The 22,459-nt window shown below is 36.5% G+C and overlaps 1 protein-coding gene across 2 annotated transcripts; it reads left to right on the top strand.

Annotated features, from left to right (window-relative positions):
- The first annotated feature begins 205 nt into the window (after window positions 1-205).
- LOC123539846 (death-associated inhibitor of apoptosis 1-like) lies at window positions 206-18,684 on the top strand. 2 transcript variants are annotated; one of them, XM_053535462.1, is made up of 6 exons: window positions 243-364; window positions 8,461-8,476; window positions 9,801-9,955; window positions 13,816-13,994; window positions 14,798-14,888; window positions 18,236-18,684. In XM_053535462.1, exons 3-6 carry the CDS (start codon window positions 9,889-9,891, stop codon window positions 18,397-18,399), a joined length of 501 nt encoding a protein of 166 aa, XP_053391437.1. In that variant the 5' UTR covers window positions 243-364; window positions 8,461-8,476; window positions 9,801-9,888; the 3' UTR covers window positions 18,400-18,684. The 2 variants fall into 2 exon arrangements, with proteins under 2 accessions (XP_053391436.1, XP_053391437.1); XM_053535461.1 differs by lacking the exon at window positions 9,801-9,955 and having other exon boundaries at window positions 206-364.
- The last annotated feature ends 3,775 nt before the right edge of the window (window positions 18,685-22,459 follow it).

Here is a 22,459-nt window from a genome sequence, read left to right on the forward strand (position 1 = left end):
AGTCGCCTCTTACGATCATGCAAGGGTAAGGCAGTGGTTCCGATTCTTTTCATACACAGATCGTCCCAGAACCACATGGGCTGCTTTGGGTAAGGTATAACTGAATTATATAACTGATTTTAACTGTTCTTGAAATAGGGTCGCTCAAAAGCCCTACAGAGCTTCATTGCTTCATAAAGCGAGGGTAACTAATTTAACTTACTTACTTTCAGGTCGGGTAGATTTGGTGAGATGCTATATGTGCGGTATCGGTTTAAAGGACTGGGTCAAGAATGACGCAGTTTTGCAGGAACACGTTAAGCATTCACCTAAATGTACTTATTTATTGGACAAGTTTGGAAAATCTGAAGTGGATCGTATTCAGGTATATATCCTCGATCTATTTTAGCAAGTAATGTCTTATATTTATTGATTCTATGTGCATTATAGCTAATCATTGTCAATCAGGCCAAATTGTTCAAATCGTTTTCTATTCGTAAAATAATCAATTGTTTATTTATACGGTACTACAAGTAGGCATAGGAAATAGAGATAAATATAATTTCACCTTTACTAATCCTACCAGGTTTTCTGTATTACAAAAGTGCTTCTATTGTGACATTTTGATACAAGCAACACTGTATTATCTGCAGTATTAATTACTTACTGGAATTTATTTTATTACTGGCTTGTTAAAAGTTAATTTTTTACCATATTTAAGTTGAACGAATCATAGGAACCATGTTTTTAGGGGTAAATCAAACACAAATGATTTAATCCTTAATGTTTTTATTGTGTAAAAAAGTATGATATTGTGTCAAAAATAGTTTTCATTTTCCACTCAGTTGTGTAATTGCAAGGGAAGTAAACTTAAAGATATCTCTGCTTATAAGTACTAGCCCAAGGCAAGAGTTGTCATTCTTTGTGGATCACAACTTTAAATTAAAAATTAAAACTTCTGCTATTGATATTAACAAAACTATCATAAACTTCACATTTGTGAAATCATTTCTGGTTATTTCAAGGACTTGTAAATAAATTTCTAGACTTTATTTAATGTATAATTATCATTCAAAATTTTAGGGTCTATCTCTACTACAAGCCCTTTTTAACGATACTATCTCAATTTAAATTTACATTTGTAACTGCCCCATGTGGTTCTGGGACGATCTGTGTATGAAAAGAATTGGAACCACTGCCTTACCCTTGCATGATTGTAAGAGGCGACTAATAGGGTCTTAACACTTGGTTTTGCTGTAACTCTGTGATTCCAGCAGGTCTGCAAATTTTGATTCCATACCTCGTGTTTTTATTTCGATGTAAATGAGATGTGAAACCAAAATTTGTAGTCCTGTTTGGCGTCAATAACCTATACTGTGTTGGTGCGCCGTAAAACCCGAATAAATAGATATATTAAACAAGAACTTATTTACGAACAGAGGAATTTGTTTGTCAGATTTATTTGCGTCGTGAATAAACATATTTATACTTTTTTCATTGCTAATATCATTGTGTTGGAAGGGGAGTGGTTGTTGTAAAAATTGAAAACACACGCATGTCGAAATTATCTTGAAAAACGAGGGTTATCAATTTAGTTTCAAGGAGAATACATTAACTGCTTATTATTCTGCTTCTTTAGAGTAGACTTTGTGGTCAAGTGGTAACACTATCGGACACGAAACCAGGGTCATGAGTCCGAGCTCCCACTACTCCAACTAAATTTAATAACATTCGGGTAAAAGTTGTTCGGTGTATGGGTGAAGAGCGTCATCTGTATCTTGCACTATCCTCCCACTTAAATTGCCCAAGTATTTGCCTGGAGAAGTTGCCCATGTTTTCGGAATGTATATGACTCGGTCGATTGTAGAAAATAGAAAAAGGTAATTGTGAATAAATTGTTTTAAGGTTTTTATAAAAAAAAGTTCATCTTATATATAGGAATATTGAGAGTTAGCTTAGGATGTACATTCATAAAACACTGTTGGAAAACTGTATAAAATAACAGTTCCAGACAGCTTCTGTAAAGAGAAAACATCATTTTGTTAACATTTACATCAAAGACTGGGAGTTCTTTACCAAATAATATTTAAAACAAATGTGAAGTACTATCTACTTGATCTTGCTAAGAGTGTTAAGTATTGTCAATACATGCTATAGAACACAGTTAATACAACTTCTCGTGTTTTTAAACGCCCGAAGAGACGTATTATGTTATGACGCTGGGGTCCGTTTGTCTGTCTGTCCGTCAGCAATTTCGTGTCCGCTCTGTAACTCTTGAACTGCTGGAAGGATTTCAAAGAAACTTAGCAGAAATGTTCACCGCACTGAGACGATGTGTAGAGCGCATGTTCCGGATGACTCGCTTCAAGGTCAAGGTCACACTTAAGGGTCAAAGGTCATATATGACTTTGCTTTGTGTATATTGCTCTGCATTGCAGTGCTCTTGTTTTTATTTGGCAGATCTCTTTTTTGTACTTACAATTTTTTTTTTGAATTAATTCCCTTTTATGTTACTATAAATAGCTTATTTTGAAACTGTTTTATTATTGGCCGTAGGGAAAAATCGAGACCACGTTTCTGTGGTACAACATGGATGGTACTTCCAATATTTAGGTCTATTTTTACATACCTGTACCTGATAAGGATTTTTTTTGTAGGCCTTAAATATTTTTTTGTGGATTTGTTTTTTGAAGTTTTCCTTTTGTTGTTCCAGTCCTTTGGGCTACAACAGTCAAGTTCTTAAAATTTTGCTCCCATCCTATGATGTAAGCCTTCGGGCGTATATTGCCCCGCTTGGCGGCGCTCTTGTTTTAATGTATGTTACTTTTGCAACTTAATTAATAAATTGTACGAAATCTATTGAAGTATGATTATGATTCCATGAAATCACACATGATACTAAGACAGTTACGTGAGATCAGATGCGTTGTCAATCAGATTTCAGAGTACTAGTAGCTGGATGTTAGTGTCCCAAAACGGGCTGGGAAGGGCTGGGCACGTAACTGTCTCAGTATCATGTGTGATTTCATGGAATCATAATCATACTTCAATAAATTTCGTATAATTTATTAATTCCACTTCAATCACACATGTATACTGAGAAAGTCACGTGAGAATTTTAGAGACCATCCAGCTACAACTGCTAATTATGGGACCACAATTAAAACTTAGAAATAATTGACATATACTTGGAATAATCAAGTTTATTTACATCATTATACTGTTATCAGTGAGGCATAATGCTTCTTACATGCATGAATCTGTACTGTGACCTATTAGGAAGATCTGTAAAATTTCCCACAGTCTTTGACTGCCACCTGGGTAAATAAATCCTGGATAAGCAATTTATCAAGTTGAAGGTAAACAGATCTGAGTTCTAGATAACACAGCTTCAGCAAACGAAGTGCCATTAGTAACTGGCCTATCATAAAACTTCCTAAATGTGCACTCCCTTGACCACACTTGTGTTCTCAATATTGTTGCCAATGGCAACCTTGTTCTATTCGCCAGAGAAACTGATGCTAATCTACAGCTGTGCAGCCTGAATATAGAACCGTCTATCCTTGCATGTTTTAAAATTTCTTTCACCCGTCGTCTAATAGTATCCTTAGATACTTTTTATGCGGTTTGCAAAAAGCATATTAACAGTGATTGTTTATTCACTGTAAGTGGTATTGTCTCATTGAGATACTGCCGAAGAAGAGAAACCGTTGAATACACAATGTTTTGACTGGATATTCCTTAAACATCAATTCGCTTATAATGATAATTTGGCCTGGATTGTTTCAAAGGATCTCCGTACCTTATTTTTACATATGAATCTGAAATTTCAATATTCCTGATATCAATTAAGTGCATAGATTGCAGTCTTTGTCCAGACAATAAGCATAATAACATAACAACATTCATCGTAAGCTGTTTCAAATTATTCTCAACACTTACATTTTCAAGGTAACTAAGAACTCTATTTACATCCCATGTAACATTATACCTGGGCAAGGCAGGTCGTAACAAGAAAACTCCTCTCATAAATCTTTTCACCAAATTATGTTGACCCACAGGGTAATTTAGACCATCTGTCATGACAAATGAACTGATGGCTGATCTTGCAGTATTATTGGCACTATAACTTAATCTACAATGATACAAACTAGCTAAGAATTCTAAAGCATTGTTCACATGTGGTGAAAATGGATGGTATTCCGTTCACAACAAAAATAATCCCCATACTGAGTTTTTGTGGTACCTTTTCCACGATTGCAAAATGATGTCAGTAACATTGTTTGATAAGCCTTTGGCGTTGAGCTTCTGCCGAGACTCGAAAAACTGCTAAATGTAGTTTCTTTAATGGATGATTGCATATTTTGTCCGGTAACATGAGTAGGTTTTCTCTGACTGGTAACAGAAGTGGGCTTGTTATGCACATTTTTATCATTTGCGGGAACCAAACTTGTGTTTGCCATGCTGGTGCAACAATTATTGCTTCCGCTTGTTCTTGTTGTATTTTTGTAATACCTGCCCTATCACGTTGAAAGGAGGAAAAAGATAGTTAAGTGCATCTACTGCAACAGTATTTGGGTCTGCCCTTCATGAATAATATCTAGACACTTGACAATTCAATCTATTTGCAAAAAGATCAGTATCTGGTGTACTGAAAACATTACAAATAGATTTGAACACATGTTCATTTAACTTCCATTCTGTGTCTAAGTTAAACTTCCGTGATTCCTGGTCTGCCTGCACATTGTCAGAGCCCTTTACATGTTCCACAGATAACCATATCTTCCTCTCTATGGCAAACAGCATATTTCCCGGATTATGTCATTAAGCTTTGATTTACTTGACCCTTGTTTGTTTATGCAAATAACTGTGACTGTATTATCTGATCGTATTCTGGTGTGAATATCCTGCAATCTTTACAAAAAGACTGCAGTGCTAATAAAACAGTCTTAAGCTGTAGGTAGTTCATATGGTTGTATATCTCATTGACCACCTGTTGATTTCTTATTCATAACAGTCATAACAGTGGCGTCCCCAACATATTCCTTTATCTTTTGTGGTGCTACTGGATCTTTTGATTTTATGGAGTCAAGTGCATGAATTATTGGCACAAGAACTGTTGACAACTGGGAAATGTTTTTTTTTATTTTGAACATCGATGGACTTTGCCGCCGCATCTAACTGTCTCCATAAATTATTGTCCACCTTAGGGGTCTGAAGGTATTCAATGTTTTCTGGTCTCAAATATTTTAAATGCAATTTTTGAAGCTTGTCCTTATCTATGGGTGCTTTCAAGCAGTAATTTGCCAATGTTGCAAGACTATCAGATATACCTTCTCCCCTGTTTCTGCTTGAGATTGGATAAAACTCCCCAAGTTCTTGGAGAAAATCCTCATCAAATCCATTATTGGAGGACTCTTCATTATATTCCAGGAACTGATCAATTATTTCATCAATATCAATCTGGTCTGAAGATTTACTAGTACTTTCCCCCTCCTCAGACAGTTTTCTGCTTTGCTTAGCATAAGGCTCTCTTTCGTCTTCATGATTGTTTTTCCTTTTCAAGTTATTAACGTCTTGTTGCAACTTTCTCATAGAATTTTGAAGTTCTGACCACTTTGACGACTGTCTATATATACAGCTGTTTCGGTCAAATTCAGTAGGAGTTTCTCCCCTTTATCCATAAATCTTGACATGCTGTTTTGCCCTTCAAGTGCCTCTGTGGTCACTTTAGCAGGAAGTGACCCACTTCCACTCTCAGAATCCATGTGAAAATGTCTGAAAAGCAGAGCAGTAAATTGCTTCACTTTATCTTAAGATCTTATCTAAGACCCCATCTAAAGAGCAGTGTATAGCTAAGATGTATTGCTCCATTATATTTATCACTATGATCTAACTGACCGTTTCTTTTTTCAGAAAAAAGGTCAAACTATAATTCTATTGAGCCAGTATCAATAAATAAATATTGTACAATGTTACTTTTAACATCCATTTTTGGATTACCATATTAGTATTTAAATTGCTTTTGAATAAAACAATTAAGCTCATTGAAAACCATGACCTTTTCATGAAATGGCGAGCTTAAAGCATGTAATATGGACTTATGTCCCTAATAACCCTTGAAGTTTTATCTACAGTTATCTTGAGCATGTAGTTTTTTAATCTTTTCTACATGGTATGGTACCCTGTGTGAATTTGCCATTTTGGCTTGATAAATATGACCCTTTCGGGTCCTAAGTGCCATTTTGGCTTTATCTCAACCCTTTCGGTTCTATGCCATTTCGGCTTCATCTCAACCCTATCGGTCTATGTCATTTCGCCTCATCACAACCCTATCGGTTCAATGGAATTTCGGCCTCATCACAACTCTATCGGGTCTATGCCATTTCGGCCTTTTCTCTACCCTATCAGGTCTATGCCATTTCGGCCTCATCACAACCCTATCAGGTCTATGCCATTTCGGCTTATTAATATTCCTCCTCTTTCAAATGGAAAGAAATGCCATTCAGACAATCTTCTTCCATAGATTTTAATTGTACTACATGTATGCATCGAGAAATGATTGCAAAATATCTGTAATAAAGAAAACTTATCCTTGTAATAGGAACAGTATCCCTAAAAAGTAACATTTGTATCAGATTCAATAAAAGTTGAAATACTGTATTAGCTCAATCAAAAACATGACTTTCTCCTATCTGTGTGAACCTCGCACTGTGTGGTCCACCAAGGGAGTTATACAGTTGATAAAATGGATTCCCTTGACCTTGTTTGGTCGTCTTTCGACAGCCGTTTTCTAAATGACAAGTTCACATTGCAATTTTATGATGAATTTTTCACCAACACTGTCACTTTCATCATACAATTTTTTTCATGTCAGCAAGCCCTTCAGACTCATCTGCACTATCCTCTTCACTTTCTGATGACACTTCCTCAAGGTCGTAGCATGCAGGGATAGTGTCATTCACATTACCTACATTTTTTCTAACCACACACTTTCTAACCAGACTCTATCGTAGTCTGATAAAATCACTTTTTCTTGGTCATTTGAACTTGAACTCTGCAGAGTTTTCAACGTATTCATAAGTAAAGCCTATTGTTGCAACATTGCCTGCATTGGTTCATTTGCAGACATGCTTTGGTCCGCAGATATGGACATATTTTGGTCCTCATGAATGGGTATACTTTGACCCGAAATATTGGGCATACTATGGCCCACAAGCTTTGTTGAACAGGATTGCTCTGATGTTTCATCCATAACCACAAGCTTTGTTGAATAGGATTGTTCTGACGTTTCATCCATAACTAAATCTTCATCACACTGGCACTGCATATAATAAACGCTCCTTGAAAATCAAAGTCTAATCACAGTATAAAATAATCCAAAAATGTTTTGATAACAAAATCACAATTAAGGTCTGATTAATCAATGTATCCATTCTCCAAATTAGTTATAATAATTCCTATTTTTATATTATAAGTAGTCCCTAAAATAAATCATCTACTATAAAAACTCTAAGCAGCAAATTCTCGTCTTATCTGCTTGATAGCAACATCTGTACTGATTAATAACGCATCTGATCTCACGTGACTTTCTCAGTATACATGTGTGATTGAAATGGAATTAATATCTATGACATGGTGCGGAGTATTTAAATAAAACATAGTAGAAATATAAAATGCAGTATGAAAATGCCACCACCTTGCAAGTTTCGATCAAATTGCATAAGTAAGACAAGATTTATGGTCTTTTGATGTGTATATATTACATAATTATATAGTATTTCATTCCATTTTCCGTCCGTCTGGAGTCATATTTCGGACTTCAATGAAACATAGTAGAAATGTTAATTGCTTCAGGACAATGCGGTCCTGAAAGTTTCATTAAGATTGGATGAGGAAGACAAAATTTATGGCCCTTTGCAGTTATATACAACTACAGTGTTTTTATTCGATATTTTGTATATAGGGAGTCTTATCTCAGGATTGATTTTTAGGATTTCAATAAAATATGGTATATGGTGGAAATGTTATCAGCTATAAAGAATTTTAGTTAGATTGTTTGAGGAAGGCAAGATATATGGCCCTTTGTACTTATGTATATAGTACATAAATAATCCCTTTCTGCCGTCCGGAGATATATCTAAGATATATGGTAAGAAGGATTTTGTTGAAACATGGTAGAAAGGTTAACTACTATTAGGCAATGTGGCCCTGCAGGTTTGTGGAGTCATATCTTTGCAATTTATAATTGACATCATGTATTGTATGATGTAATTGACGCTTACTATATACGTGGAGGCAAGATTTACACTAATAATAAATAGTTCTCTGCGTCATAAACCGTTTCCGTTGTCTTTGCACTGGCTCATGTGTATTGACAGTTGAAATGATTACGTCAAATTCGAGAAACATGTGTTAGTTTTGTTGACAATTCATTTTTACTAAACTTAACACATTGTACCGACATTTTTTTCTTTTCAGGCAAGCATATCATCAGGTAAGTTCAAATTTGTTACCACTTTACATTTAAATCCAACTACTGGTTGGTGACCCAGAATTTCGGACGACCCAGAAACCCGGACAGTCGCGTAAACGCTTATTTCGGCGTTCTTTTTGATCATTGTTGACAACTAGATAGACGCTTTATTTATGTGCAACATCCACTGCAACACGTGCAAATCGATAAGTTAAACTTACAGAAATGGAATATTTACATTTGTTCACGAAATGTTGTGACAACTCTCTGGGTGGAAGTTGCATGTGCTTTCAGTGTGCATGCGCAGAATTGAATTTAGGCCCCAACATTATTCAAAGAGTACTCATCTACAATCTGCTAAATGCAGACGAGAAAATTTCTGTCTTGAAATGATCAAAATAGTGCCAGGATTGTATAAAATTTTCCAAAAGATAATGGCTATTATTTATTTCTTAATCTATTAAAAAGATTGGAACGACGTTTTTTTTTTTTAAACTCTCGTAAGCCTTATATCAAACATTAATAGTCGAATGCAAACAAGGTAAATATGTCTTTTTATCATTAACACCGCCGACCTAATAGTGATTCTACAACACAGAAATGAGGAATATTAGCATTTTCTTACTGTCCGATTTCTGGGTCCTGCAACACATTAAAAACGTTAAATTTACGTACTCTCTTTCGGGCCTCTGTGACGTGTTCAGTTTTTTTAGAAACAAACAAATTCGCGTTTAATGACACCGAAGAACTGAACTTGATTCAGGTAACATTTCATGGATCTTGCATTAAAAAAATGAAAACATGACAGCTCAAAAGGTTGTAAAATTGTCCGAATCTGGGTCGCAAACCAGTAATGTAAACTGTGTTATATTCGTGATTTGCTAATATTTGCGAACATGGAAACATGCGAATTAAATATAATCGTTAACATTAAAACAGAACTATCTTGAAAAGTTGCCACTTTTGTGAATATTGTTTATAATGTATATATCAACATGTTTCATTTATTGTCGGTGATTTGTATATATATAATATATGTACCTTGTTCATCTCTTCATGCTATGGAGGATTAAAAGAAATATATAAAAGAAATATATCTATAGTATGCAAAAAGAGACAAACAATAGGCGTTAATTTATGCTTTGTTTTACACAACAGTTGATAATATTTGACTCTGAAATGAAGAAGACGAAGGGCTTATATTATTAAAGTCCATGTATCTCAATGTGTCTCAGACACAATCATTTCTCTTCAAGAATACGCGCAAACTGTCAAATTCCACTTATTTCACTTATCTTAAGAACGAATGTCGATTAATAGTAAGAATAAAAAAAATCTATTACAGGCAATTTATCTATTTCGTCTGGTTCTCAGCTTCCTTATAAGATACGATCTCCTAGTATCAAACGATCGAGGCAAGACTTGCAAGTTTCATGGCCTTTCCCGGCTACATCGAAATACCGCATCAGCAGCTGGCTGTCGCTGGACTATACTTTACAGGTTGAAATTTTATTTGTGTAAGCAAAACATACCCCTGCCCGCTGTAAAATGTGAAGTTCTTCTGATGAAATGTCAGAAGAGTCATGTCGATTTTTAACTCACTTAAGCACAAAGTGCTCATGGCGAGCTATTGTGATCATGAGGTGTCCGTCATCCGTCGTGCGTCCGTCCGTTCGTCCGGCAAGTCGTCCGTCCGTCGTCAACAATTGTGTTTAAACGACATCTCCTCCAAAACCATTGAATGAATTTTGATGAAACTTGGCCATGATATTCCTTAGGTGGTCCTCTGCCAAAGTCATTCAAACAGTTCCGCTTCGTTGCACACAGGGGCTGCCAGAGCTAAAAATAGAAGAAAAAAACTTAAAATGACATCTCCTCCTAAACCAATTTTGAAATAATTTCAAACAAATGGTCCTTGTGTCACCTTCTACCAATATTTTTCAAATTATATACCGATTCTTCAAAAAACATGGCCGCCAGGGGGCGGAGTTACTTTTTCCTATAATGTATTTAGTGTAGTGGAAACTTTAAAAATCTTCTTGTTTGAAACTGCTGGCCCGATTTTAACATAATTTTACAAAAATGGTTCTTGTGTGACCCTCTACCAAGATTGTTTAAATTATTTTGATTTGTCAAAAAAACCATGACCGCCAGAGGGCGTGGTTCCTTTTCCCAATATGTTTATATTGGAAACTTTAAAAATCTTCTTGTGTAAAACTGCTGGCCCGATTTTAAAATAATTTTACACAAATGGTTCTTGTGTGACTGCTGGCCCGATTTTTAGCTCACCTGAGCAATGCTCATAGTGAGCTATTGTGATCACTTTGTGTCCATCGTCCGTCCGTCCGTCCGTGTCAACAACTGTGTTTAAAAACGCGTCCTCCAAAACCACTGGATGGATTTTTAGCTCACCTGAGCAATGCTCATGGTGAACTATTGTGATCACGTTGTGTCCGTCGTCCGTCGTCGTTTCGTCCGTCCGTCGTCAACAATTGTGTTTAAGAGACGTCTCCTCTAAACCACTCAATGGATTTTGATGAAACTTGGCATGAATGTTCCTTGGATGGTCCTCTACCAAAGTTCAAATGGTTCGGCTTGGTTGCACGTAGGGGCCACCAGAGCTAAAAATAGAAAATCTTCAAACGACGTCTCCTCCTAAACCGATAATCCGATTTTGAAAAAATAATCACACAAATGGTCCTTATGTGACGCTCTACCAAGATTGTTCAAATTATCACGAATCGTCGAAAAACATGGCCGCCAGGGGGCGTGATCAATTTTCCTTGTATGTATATAGTGAAAACTTTAAAGAATAATTTTACACAAATAGCTTTTGTGTGACCCATAACATGGCCGCCAGAGGGCGTGGTCACTTTTCATCAATAATTTCTGCTCCAAAACCACATGATGGATTTTGATGAAACTTTACACAAATGATCTCTTGATAGCCCTCTTTCAAAGTTGTTCAAATGGTTACGGCTCATTGCACATATGTTGTTTTTTTGTTGTTAAAAATTGGTTTTCAGCTATAAGACTTAAACAATCCTTTTCTCTAGAGCTTAGATATTTGGCTTGTGATACAAGGGTTTGACTCTCTACCATACTTGTCTAAATTATTGCCCTAAGGTAAGAAAATGGCCACGCACCTGTGTCTGAATGGCAAGCCAGTTGTCCAATAATTACGTGAACCCCAGTTCACGGTCGAAAAACTAGGATTAACGATCGATAAACTAGGTTTTTTGAATGTAAAACTAGGTTTTTCAAATACTAACCTATATTTTCGAATGAAAACATCAGATACCGGGCGTAAACCATAGTTTACGCTCGTGAACCCAGGTTTACGTTCCATAAACTAGGTTTCTCGATTGAACTATGAATTTCGGTCGTTATCCTATGTTTACGACCGTAAACTTGGGTTTACGAACGTGAACCTACGTTTACGAGCGTAAACTATGGTTTACGATGTTATCCTATGTTTTCGCTCGTAAAAATAGGTTAGTATTTGAAAAACCTGGTTTGTCGAACGTAAACCTAAGTTCACGCTCGTAAACCCAAGTTCACGTTCGTAAACATAGGTTCACGCTCGAAAACATAGGTTCAGGTCCGTAAACTATGGTTCACGGTCGTAAACATAGGTTCATGTCCGTAAACATAGATTCATGTCCGTAAACCCATGTTCACGCCCGAAATTCATTGTTGATTCTATAATCCTTATATATCGACCGTAAACCATGGTTTACGTTTGATAAACTAGGTTTCTCGATTGAACTATGAGTTTCGGTCGTTATCCTATGTTTACGCTCGTAAACCCCGATTCACGCCTGTAAACCATAGTTTACGAACGTGAACCTATGTTTACGACCGTGAACTGGGGTTTACAATCGTGAACCTACATTTACGAGCGTGAACTATGGTTCACGGCGTTATCCTATGTTTTCGCTCGAAAATATAGGTTAGTATTCGAAAAACCTAGTTTTACGTTCGAAAAACCTAGTTTATCGATCGTTAATTCTAGTTTTTCGACCGTGAACTAGGGTTCATGTAATTATTGGACAATTGGCTTGCCATATAGTTACAAATCGATAAACACAGTTTTACGAAAGTAAAACTGTATTTCACGGCCGTAAACCTAGGTTCACGCCCGTAAATATAGGTTCACGACCGTAAACATAGGTTTACGACCGAAATTTATAGTTGATTTCATAATCCTAGTATATCAATCGTAAACCATTGTTTACGTTCAATAAACTAGGTGTCTCGATTGAACTATGAATTTCGGTCGTTATCCTATGTTTACCACCGTAAACTTGGGTTTACGAACGTGAACCTACGTTTACGAGCGTGAACTATGGTTTACGATGTTATCCTATGTTTTCGCTCGATAAATAGGTTAGTATTTGGAAAACCTGGTTTTACGTTTGAAAAACCTTGTTTATCGAACGTAAACCTAAGTTCACGCTCGTAACCCCAAGTTCACGTTCGTAAACATAGGTTCACGCTCGAAAATACAGGTTCAGGTCCATAAACTATGGTTCACGGTCGTAAACATAGGTTCACGTCCGTAAACATAGGTTCATCGCCGTAAACTCATGTTCACGCCCGAAATTCATTGTTGATTCTATAATTCTAATATATCAACCGTAAACCATGGTTTACGTTTGATAAACTAGGTTTCTCGATTGAACTATGAGTTTCGGTCGTTATCCTATGTTTACGATCGTTATCCTATGTTTACGCTCGTAAACCCCGGTTCACGCTCGTAAACCATAGTTTACGAACGTGAACCTATGTTAACGACCGTGAACTGGGGTTTACAATCGTCAACCTACATTTGCGAGCGTGAACTATGGTTCACGGCGTTATCCTATGTTTTCGCTCGAAAATATAGGTAAGTATTCGAAAAACCTAGTTTTACGTTCGAAAAACCTAGTTTATCGATCGTTAATCCTAGTTTTTCGACCGTGAACTAGGGTTCACGTAATTATTGGACAATTGGCTTGGCTTGCCATATGTCTGACATGTACATACTATAGGTTTTTACCTAAGAAACTTTGAAAATCAATAATAGCTAGAGCCTTGATATTTAACGTGTGATATCAGATTTTTTATTTCTACTCTTTAAAATAACACTGTGTAATTATGAAAAATAACTAATAATTTTGTCACATTTAGATTGAAATTTTAAACAGTGTTATATTTAAAAACGTAATTTCTAATAATGTCATTTTGTAAAAGCAAAACAAAACAAAATCAACAACTATGTAAGAAGTGTTTACAGTCAATTAACTAAACAATCAGACACTTGTTATTATATTTATACACGAGAATAAATAAAAAGTAAAAATATACTTATACTTTAGGCCAAGGAGATTTATGCAGGTGTTTTACATGTGACGGTGGACTCAAAGACTGGAGTACAGGAGATGACCCCTGCAGAGAACATGCAACATATTTTCGTAACTGCGACTATATTAATCAACTGAAAGGACAAGACTATGTTAAAGCTTTGCAACAGACGAGACAAAATAACCAGCCAGCTGTAAATACACTTGAGAATTTTTAAACGCTTTTCGACACAATTATATTTAAACTCGTACTAGATTACGACGTCCTTGTTTGGCAATCCGTGTAGGGTTGGTTAAATATGGATTGATAATTTGATACTGATATACCACGCGAATTGCGTTAAATGTAACACGGATGGCCAATTTGTGCTGCAAATGGATAAGGATTTGCAGCGGTCTGAGACCTGTCAATCAAAAGACAATGCGTATGACAGACGGGTGGGTACCGGGATGCTGCGGGTCTTACCGAATAAGCAGTAGTTCGATCTAAGTCTCGGGCATTCCGGCATGCCGGAAATCGACAAGTATAATTCTGTAACCAAATTTTATATAAATAACAACTCATTTTATTTCGTGAACAAACTTCGTTTTAATATATTTCAATGGCTTTATGTTTGAGAAAAGGCCAATTATATGCCTTTAGGATCAATATTACGTTTATTTTTATTAGTCTTCAATAAATTTCCGCTTAAGCCGGAGTTAGAGGGTGAGAGGTGTTGCACATTTCATTATCAATCAGACCGAGACTACTATTATGCTGTTTAGGTGCGTTCTATGCTTCTAAAACATCTTTTCACAGACTTTATTACAATTGTCTAAGAATATCTAGGAAAAACAGTTAGCCACTGTATATTACAAAACAAATTCCCTGAATTTGTGTATAACACAACTAAAACAAATAAATGATAAGACTTTCAAAATAGTGAATAAGTTCGCACATTTAAACATTGGGTATAATTTATAATAAATAATCTATATTTCTAACACATTACTACAGGGCGCAGCTGGTGGAGCTTCTCAGTCTATGTTAGAACCAGAAACATCTTCATTATTGCCAATGGACAGACTTCACATTTCTAGCAGTGACGGTAAGTCATTTCTCTATTCTATTTGCGTTACCTGGCTAGTGGTAGCGGTTGTTGTGATTACTATGTCTAGAAATCCTTCATTTACGCTTTACTCACCTGAACCAAAGAGCCACTTCGGCTAAAACAAACCCTTTTTACAATTTCTGTTCGTGATCAGTTTGATGGATCTTCATCAAACTGCATCTGTAGCATCATTGGTAGGGCATCTCCTCATTGTGTTCACATTGAGGCAATTTGGGCTTCTAGAGCTAAAAATAGAAATATCTTTATTATAAAACAACTTCTGCTCATAAGGCGCTTGGTGGTTCTTCACCAGTCTTGGTCTGTATCATTCAAATAAAGTCCTCTTTTAAATTTCTTCAACTGTTTGGCTCCTTTCAGGGGGCGCTTAAGCTGAAACAGAAATATCATTAAGTGACTTTTTCGGCGGACCTTTATGAAAGTTGGTCCTTAGCATCCTCTCGAATGTGTTCAAATTGGTGCACTTGACATGTTTTATGTTTTTGTATTAAAGGTCCAATACTAAGGAAAGTGAACATTTTAATTTCTTTTAAAAAGCACAGAAACTATTTCATTTTATTGGAAAATGAAAGTTGGTATGTAGAAATTCGAAATAAATCGCAGTATATGTACAATTATTTTTCTATGAAGTATGAAGAAAGTTAAAAAGACCTGGAGGGTCATTCTGTCGATTCATTGTATTTTCAACATAATACACATACATTTCTTTGAGTTCCAAAGACCTTCTGTAAATTTTGACCTGTCAATCTTCATTATTTAGTGTCTTGCAGAAGTCTATGCACTGGCTATGAAAAAAATTGCCAACTCACTTTCCCTTAGTAATGGACCTTTAAACACAGCAGTTTCCTTTCATCATTCGGCGTGTCATACTGGGATATGTATTTAAGGTCAAATAGTCAATTTCTGGTGAGGGACATAGGGTCTCTATGATCCTCTTGTATTTTAAACACATCACACGCACACTAAACAAATACCACAACTGATTTTGACGATAAACGCCACCAATTCATTTAGTGACCTATGTAAAAAGTTAGCGACATTGCATTTAAAATTGCAAAAAAAAAAAAATAAATAAATAAAGTGTCTCGTGAAAGTCAGGCGTCCCTTGTTGCATCAGTTTTGGTAAGAAGAAAAATAAGTTTTATTGATAGGAATGTCTGATAAAATGTATTAATTCACAACTACATCATCAGCGTGTGTTATTTTTAAAACCTTGCGTAATTTCAGGTTAGGATATTACACGAAAATCGTTATAGTTTAAAGTACATATTGCAATTTTTTCTCCCTTTTTCAAAGCATGTGAGATACTTTCTTTGGCAGTCATTTGACTTGTCTTGTCACACGTTCATTTCCATTTCATAAAACCGCTTCTTTAGCACTGAAAGGCAAAATCCCGGCATTGTGATCAGCGTGGATATCTTGCATTTGTGCAATAATATAACTTGATACGCTTATGACTTCATTAACTCATTTAAGTTAAAAATCGATTGATGAAGTGTGTCTATTTTAAGAGTTAATGTTTTGTCAGATTATTTTCGGAAAAACGTATGACTTGTTTCTAATAATAAAAACAAAAACAAAAATAACGTATCTATTTCAACATGTTCAATAACGTATCCGAGTGTCTTAAATCAGTTTTGTTTATTTACTCTTCTACAGTCTGTTTCCAAAAATATTAAATGAACTGTCATAACAGAAGTCTTTTAGGGGCTGTTTAAAATGTCTACCTATATTTTCACTCAATGTTGTTATATTTTCTGGTCTATTTGGATCATGGAGTCTCTTCAATTTCATTATAATTCAGTTTAAGCCGATGCGAGGGGTCGTTGCACTTCCCATTACCTCGCCTAAACAGTCTGCTATTCTTTGTTTTGTTGCTTGCTCTGCTTGCAAAAGATCATCGTGGGGTCCATTCAGTATCTAGGTAATAGAATTCCGCTTTTTTGTTGTTGTTGTTTTGCACTGAGGGGTGTTGCATTTCCTCTCATGAACAGACTCCACAAAACCGATTCTGCTAATATCTAATTTGGTTGCATTCTGTGTTTCAAATGAATATTCTTATAGATATCATTATAGAATAATGACAGTTACTGTTGTAAGTTTAACGCAAATCATTAACGCAAATCATTACTGACACACAGAAGTTCCAATATATATATAGAATTGCATGCTTTCATATCAATCAAAATATTTTAGTAATCTTATATGAGATCTTATTATGTTTCGAGAAAAAGTTCGTCGAAATTTACCAGTATTTACCAGGAAGAAAACATTCATTTTCTTGTCTTGCAAATATCTTAACAACAGATTCAAAAGGTATAATTTAGTTTTAAGCATTTTTAAGTAAAGACTCCATTGTTAGTTCTAAGATTCCAACAGAAGATAGCGTGAATCATTTTTATTATTATTCATTGAATTTAGTTATAATGAATCAAAAGGTTGCGCAAGTCGTGGAAATATAGCATCTGGTATTTTTCAATGGTTGAAGGTAGCTGAGTTACCGCAAAACAGTTAACCGACAGCCAGACATTTCCATCCGCACATTGAACTAGCCATAGATCCTTTTTCTTGCATGCCGTATTCTTCCGTTAATAGTAAAAATAAAGTAAAACAAATGAAATTCTTTAAGACTCTATTTTATTATAGCAGCTTATGAATTTACACATTCATAAATTACAGCACGTGATGTAAGACAGAATTTTTAGCACCGGCAAAAAACACGGGAAACACCCTGTCCGGCATGCAAGAAGTTTCGATCTTGCACAAAAACAATGAAATATTGTATATCTACTATATTCCCTTTGAAAAAGAAGGGATATACCATTAAACTTTTGACGGTTCGTCCATCTGTCCATCTTCAGACACTTGGCTTCCGATCAATAACTAGATGGCCTGTTGTGGTTAAGCTGAATGCAGTTAACTTAGAAGATGATCCCCTATTATTTTGGACATGAATAAGCCGAAGGTCATGATCCCAGTAACCTTGAGACTGAACAAGATTTACAGTCAATGACTAGGAAATTCTTAATCTTACAGTAGTCAAATTCTATTACTTTTTGGATCAGTAGGGCAAAGGTCAGGGTTAGAGTGACGTCGAGACTGAAAATGGCTTCGGATCAATAATTCGTGATTTTACTGGAATGTTAAATATGATGTGATTGCCTATAATCTGTAGATGGTTGTTTTTGGCATAACTGTACCGAGGTAACAGTGACCTGACAGACAGGAAACGTTTTCCAATCAATAGCTGGAAAATGTTTGTTATTTAGTTAAAAGTAATAATCATTAATTGATAATTATAGTGATAATTATGAATTAATTTCCAGATTCCAGATCAACCGTCAGTCAGATAACGGGGATGGGATATTCAAAACGTGATGTGGAAGCAGCGAAAGCCAAGTTGGAGAGAAAAGGTAGATATTCCAGTTGCAGAGAAAACGTACGACTAAAATTAGACGAGAGCTTGCTTCTAACTCTTTTGATATGGTAATAGTATCCAGCAGAAATCATATATAGCTTAAATCATCGAAAGATATGTGTTTTAACTGACCGGTATTTTCTACTTAAATATCCCAAAGTGATATATAAATCCATCTTAAAGTAAAGAATTAGCGCTCTTATTTCAGGAATCTATATTGGTCGTAAATTCATGAACACTATAACGGGCATGCCTGCACATGAACATCAAATATTCATTTTTAAAGTAGATAGCAATTGATATCGAAAATGATAAACCACTGTCGTTAAAAGATACTAAATATTACTACAAACTACCAAAGCGTTTCCTAATCTTGAACATTTTGCTATCCATCTTGAGGAGTGCTATTCTTTTTTATAGTATTTTTTTTTTATTGCGGTTTAACGTCGCACCGACATAATTAGGCATATGCGACTTCCAGCTTAATGGTGGAAGGGAGTGCTATTCTAATCGAGATACAGTATTTTTGTGTTTCTAGCGGTTGTACAACCGTAGTATATGGATTTTAAAATTACAGGAACTGCCAGCCAGCAAAAACACAAGCACATGAATTTATGAATAATGGTTTTTGATATTTAATTCTATGCAAAGTATATGATTAAATAATCGGGTACAATCCCAAACGACAAGTATGTGAACACATATTGTATGCAGACCAAAGAAAATGGTATGCGCAGGGCTCACAAGTAATAAAAATGAATAAGGCAAAATGATAAATATTCTGCTGCTTTAGGGCTGCTCCATGCTGTAGTGAAAGTGACCCTACCAACAAATACCACTGCAACACTGGACAATGAGCGGGGTGGGTAATTGAAAGCTGCAGCAGACAAAGATCTTGGGGGTAATTGATTGTGATGCAAACGACAAATATCCCTGCTACAGCGGACAATGAGCCTGAAGGTAAGTCCATACAAGTGTCAAATACCTCTGCTGCAGCGTATCATTTTCCCAAAGGTATGTGAACGTTAATCAAAGACAAACACCACTGCAGCAGCGGGCAATGATGTCGGATGTAATTGTAATGCAAATCATGCAACACATCGGACAATGTTTCCCGAGGCAGGTTGAAATCAGCCAAGCAACATATACCACTTCTACAGCAGACTATGGTCCCAGAGGTAAGTGAAAGTCAACCAAGCAACAAATACTTTTGCTGCAGCAAAGTATGATTCTGGAGGGAAGTGGACGTGAACGTGAACAAAATATCACTGCTGTAGTATACAGAGATTCCGAAGGTGTGTGAAAGTCAACCAAGCAACAAATACCTTTGGTGAAGCGAACTATGGTTATGGAGGTAAGTGAAAGTGAACACAATACCACAGCTGTAAGGGACAGTGATCAAAAAGAATGTGGAAGTGAAACAAGTGGCAAATACCACTGCTGCAGCGGACTGTGGCTCTGGAGGTAAATGAAAAATAACAAAATACCACTGTTGTAGCAGACAATCAATGATCCCATTGGTGTGGGAAAGTCTGTCAAGCGACAAATACCATTGCTGAGCTGACTATGATCCTGGAGGTAAATAAAGGTCAGTCAAGCGATAAATACCATTGATGCAGCAAACAGTGATCCCGGAGGTATGTGAAAGTCAACCAAGCAACAAATAACGTTGCTGCAGCGGACTATGATCCTTTTTTGTAGCGTCGCGACGACACATTTATAGGTCATATGGCGACATTCCAGCTTTGGTGTTTGCGGGAGAACCCAGTTGACCTTCCGGGCATTATTTCACCACGGTCTGGCACTTGGGTAGAACCACCGACCTTCCGTAAGCCAGCTTAATGGCGTCCTCACAAGAAATATTTCAACGCCCATAGTGAGGTAGTGAGGCTTGAACTATCCTGGATGAGGGGCAAGTGATTTGAAGTCACTAAACACTCGAACGCGGAGGCCCTGCCTTTGATCCTTGAGGTAGGTGAATGTCAAACAAGTGACAAATACCAAAGCTTCAGGAGACGATGATTGCATATATAAGTGAAACTCAACCAAGCGACAAATACTGCTGATGCAGCAGATTATGATTCTGGAAGTACGTTATGGTCAGTCAAGTGATAAATACCACTACTGCAGCGGACTGTGATCGCACAAGTAAGTAAAGGTCAGTCAGGTGATAAATACCATTGGTGCAGCGGATAGTGATTTCAGAGGAAAGTAAAGTAGATCAAGTGACAGATACCACTGCTGCAGCGGACCGTGATCTAAGAGGTAAGTGAAAATCAGGTAAGTGACAAATACCATTGCTGTGGCGGACAATGATCCCATAGGCATGTGCTCGATAATCAACCGACAAATACCTTTGCTGCAGCGGACTATGATTCCGTATGTAAGAGGTCAATCAAGTAACAAATACCACTGCTGCAACGGATAGTCTTCCCGAAAGTATGTGAAGGTAAATCAAGTGCCAAATACAACAGCTGCAACGGACAGTGATCGCATAGGTATATGAAGGTCAGTCGTATGGTAAATGCCGCAGATGCAGCGGATAGTGACCGCAGAGGAAAGTGAAAGTCAACCAGGCGACAAATACCAATGCGACAGCGAACTATAATTTTGAAGTTAAGTGAAATTAAACAAAAGACAGCTGTTGCTGCGGACAGTGATTCCGAAGGTATGTGAACGTAAACCAAGTGACAAATACCACACCACTGCAGCAGCAGGCTATGATCTCAGAGTTAAGTGAAGGTTAGTTAATCAAGCGACACATACCAATGTTGCAACGGAGGGTGATCGCATAGATAAGTGAAAGTCAATCAAGCAACAAATATATCACTGTTGCAGCGGACAGTGATGCCCGAGGAAAGCCAATCACGAGACAAACAACACTGCGGCAGTAGACTATGTGAAAGTCAACCAAGTGACCAATACTATTGCTGTAGCGGAATGTGATCTTGGAAGTCAGTGAAATTCAACTAAGCGAAGAATACCACTGCTGCAGTGGGCAATAATGCTGGAGATAAGTGGCAGTCAACCAAGCGCCAAATAACACTGCTGCAGAGGAAGATGATCTCAAAAGTAATCGAAATCGAGCTTTTGTTAAATCAATGTGTATAAATAAAACATGCGTTCCATTCATTCCTCCATTCTTTAAGATCAAGTTCATTTTAATACATGTAAACTGACATGACATGTAAACTTTATAAGACAACTTTAATTTCTTAAATATAGTGTTCGTATGAACTCAACGGATTTTTAATGAAGGAACGATATGTGAACACATTAAACTACTTTCGAATATACCGTACAGTCATTGGTGTAATGTATGAATGTAGATAAGGGTAAATGAAACTGTGAACCATTGTTTTACATCTTGGAAATAAATTGCGAGTACAGTAAAATAGAGATGCAGACGAATTGGACATAACTGTTTTTTGTGTCAATATGCAAGTTCCGTTTACGGATATGCTAACTCAGGTAACTACTAATCCTGCCTTCCTAGACAGAAGAGCGGGACTCTAATAACACTTATGTGAGGAAGAGTAGACTGGTTCCCGGCTTAAAATTGTGCCGAATGAGCTTTTTGACTTATTGCCAATATTGCCAATATTGTGATCGGTTGGTTACTTTTTAGGTTTAAATCATTTCATATTAACGCTACGCATGGATCTGAAGGCAACCAGTAGCTGGTCACGTTTAGACCACCTTTCCGCTAGCAAATCAGAGGCTTGCTTTCAACATTTTGAAAGTGAAAGTAGGAGTAAAAAAGTCTTTATTTAACCTGAGCTTCCAGTTCCCGAAATGTGATTATCACGGAATTATAGTTCTTATGGCGACCACATCATGGCTGTGCCCTTTTAATTTTCAAATTGTGACGAAATAAAATAATAAAGCCAAAATAAAAAAAGACATTGCGAAATCCAGCCATAGCCATTGTGGTCGATAAACGTGTTGGATGCAGTTTGAAATTTTGTGCCATTTTGAACGTTAAACCAAACGCTTGTTGAAAAATAATAGACTGTTGGACAATTAATACTATGGTGGCTGATTTCTGCCAGTGTCGTTCTGGCGCCCCGCCATAACGAAAGAACGACGTTTTCCTCTTTTGGCGTCAGAATTTTAACGCCAGAACGATATT

Source organism: Mercenaria mercenaria, unplaced genomic scaffold (assembly GCF_021730395.1).
Source record: "Mercenaria mercenaria strain notata unplaced genomic scaffold, MADL_Memer_1 contig_4838, whole genome shotgun sequence".
Classification (NCBI taxonomy): domain Eukaryota; kingdom Metazoa; phylum Mollusca; class Bivalvia; order Venerida; family Veneridae; genus Mercenaria; species Mercenaria mercenaria.

Bases quoted from the DNA above. Each gene is read 5' to 3' on its own strand.
- LOC123539846 (XM_053535461.1), top strand. From the start codon at position 239: ATGTGCGGTATCGGTTTAAAGGACTGGGTCAAGAATGACGCAGTTTTG. The intron at 13,995-14,797 runs GTAAATACACTT...ACATTACTACAG, and splicing joins GACAAAATAACCAGCCAGCT to GGCGCAGCTGGTGGAGCTTC. The intron at 14,889-18,235 runs GTAAGTCATTTC...ATTAATTTCCAG, and splicing joins TCACATTTCTAGCAGTGACG to ATTCCAGATCAACCGTCAGT.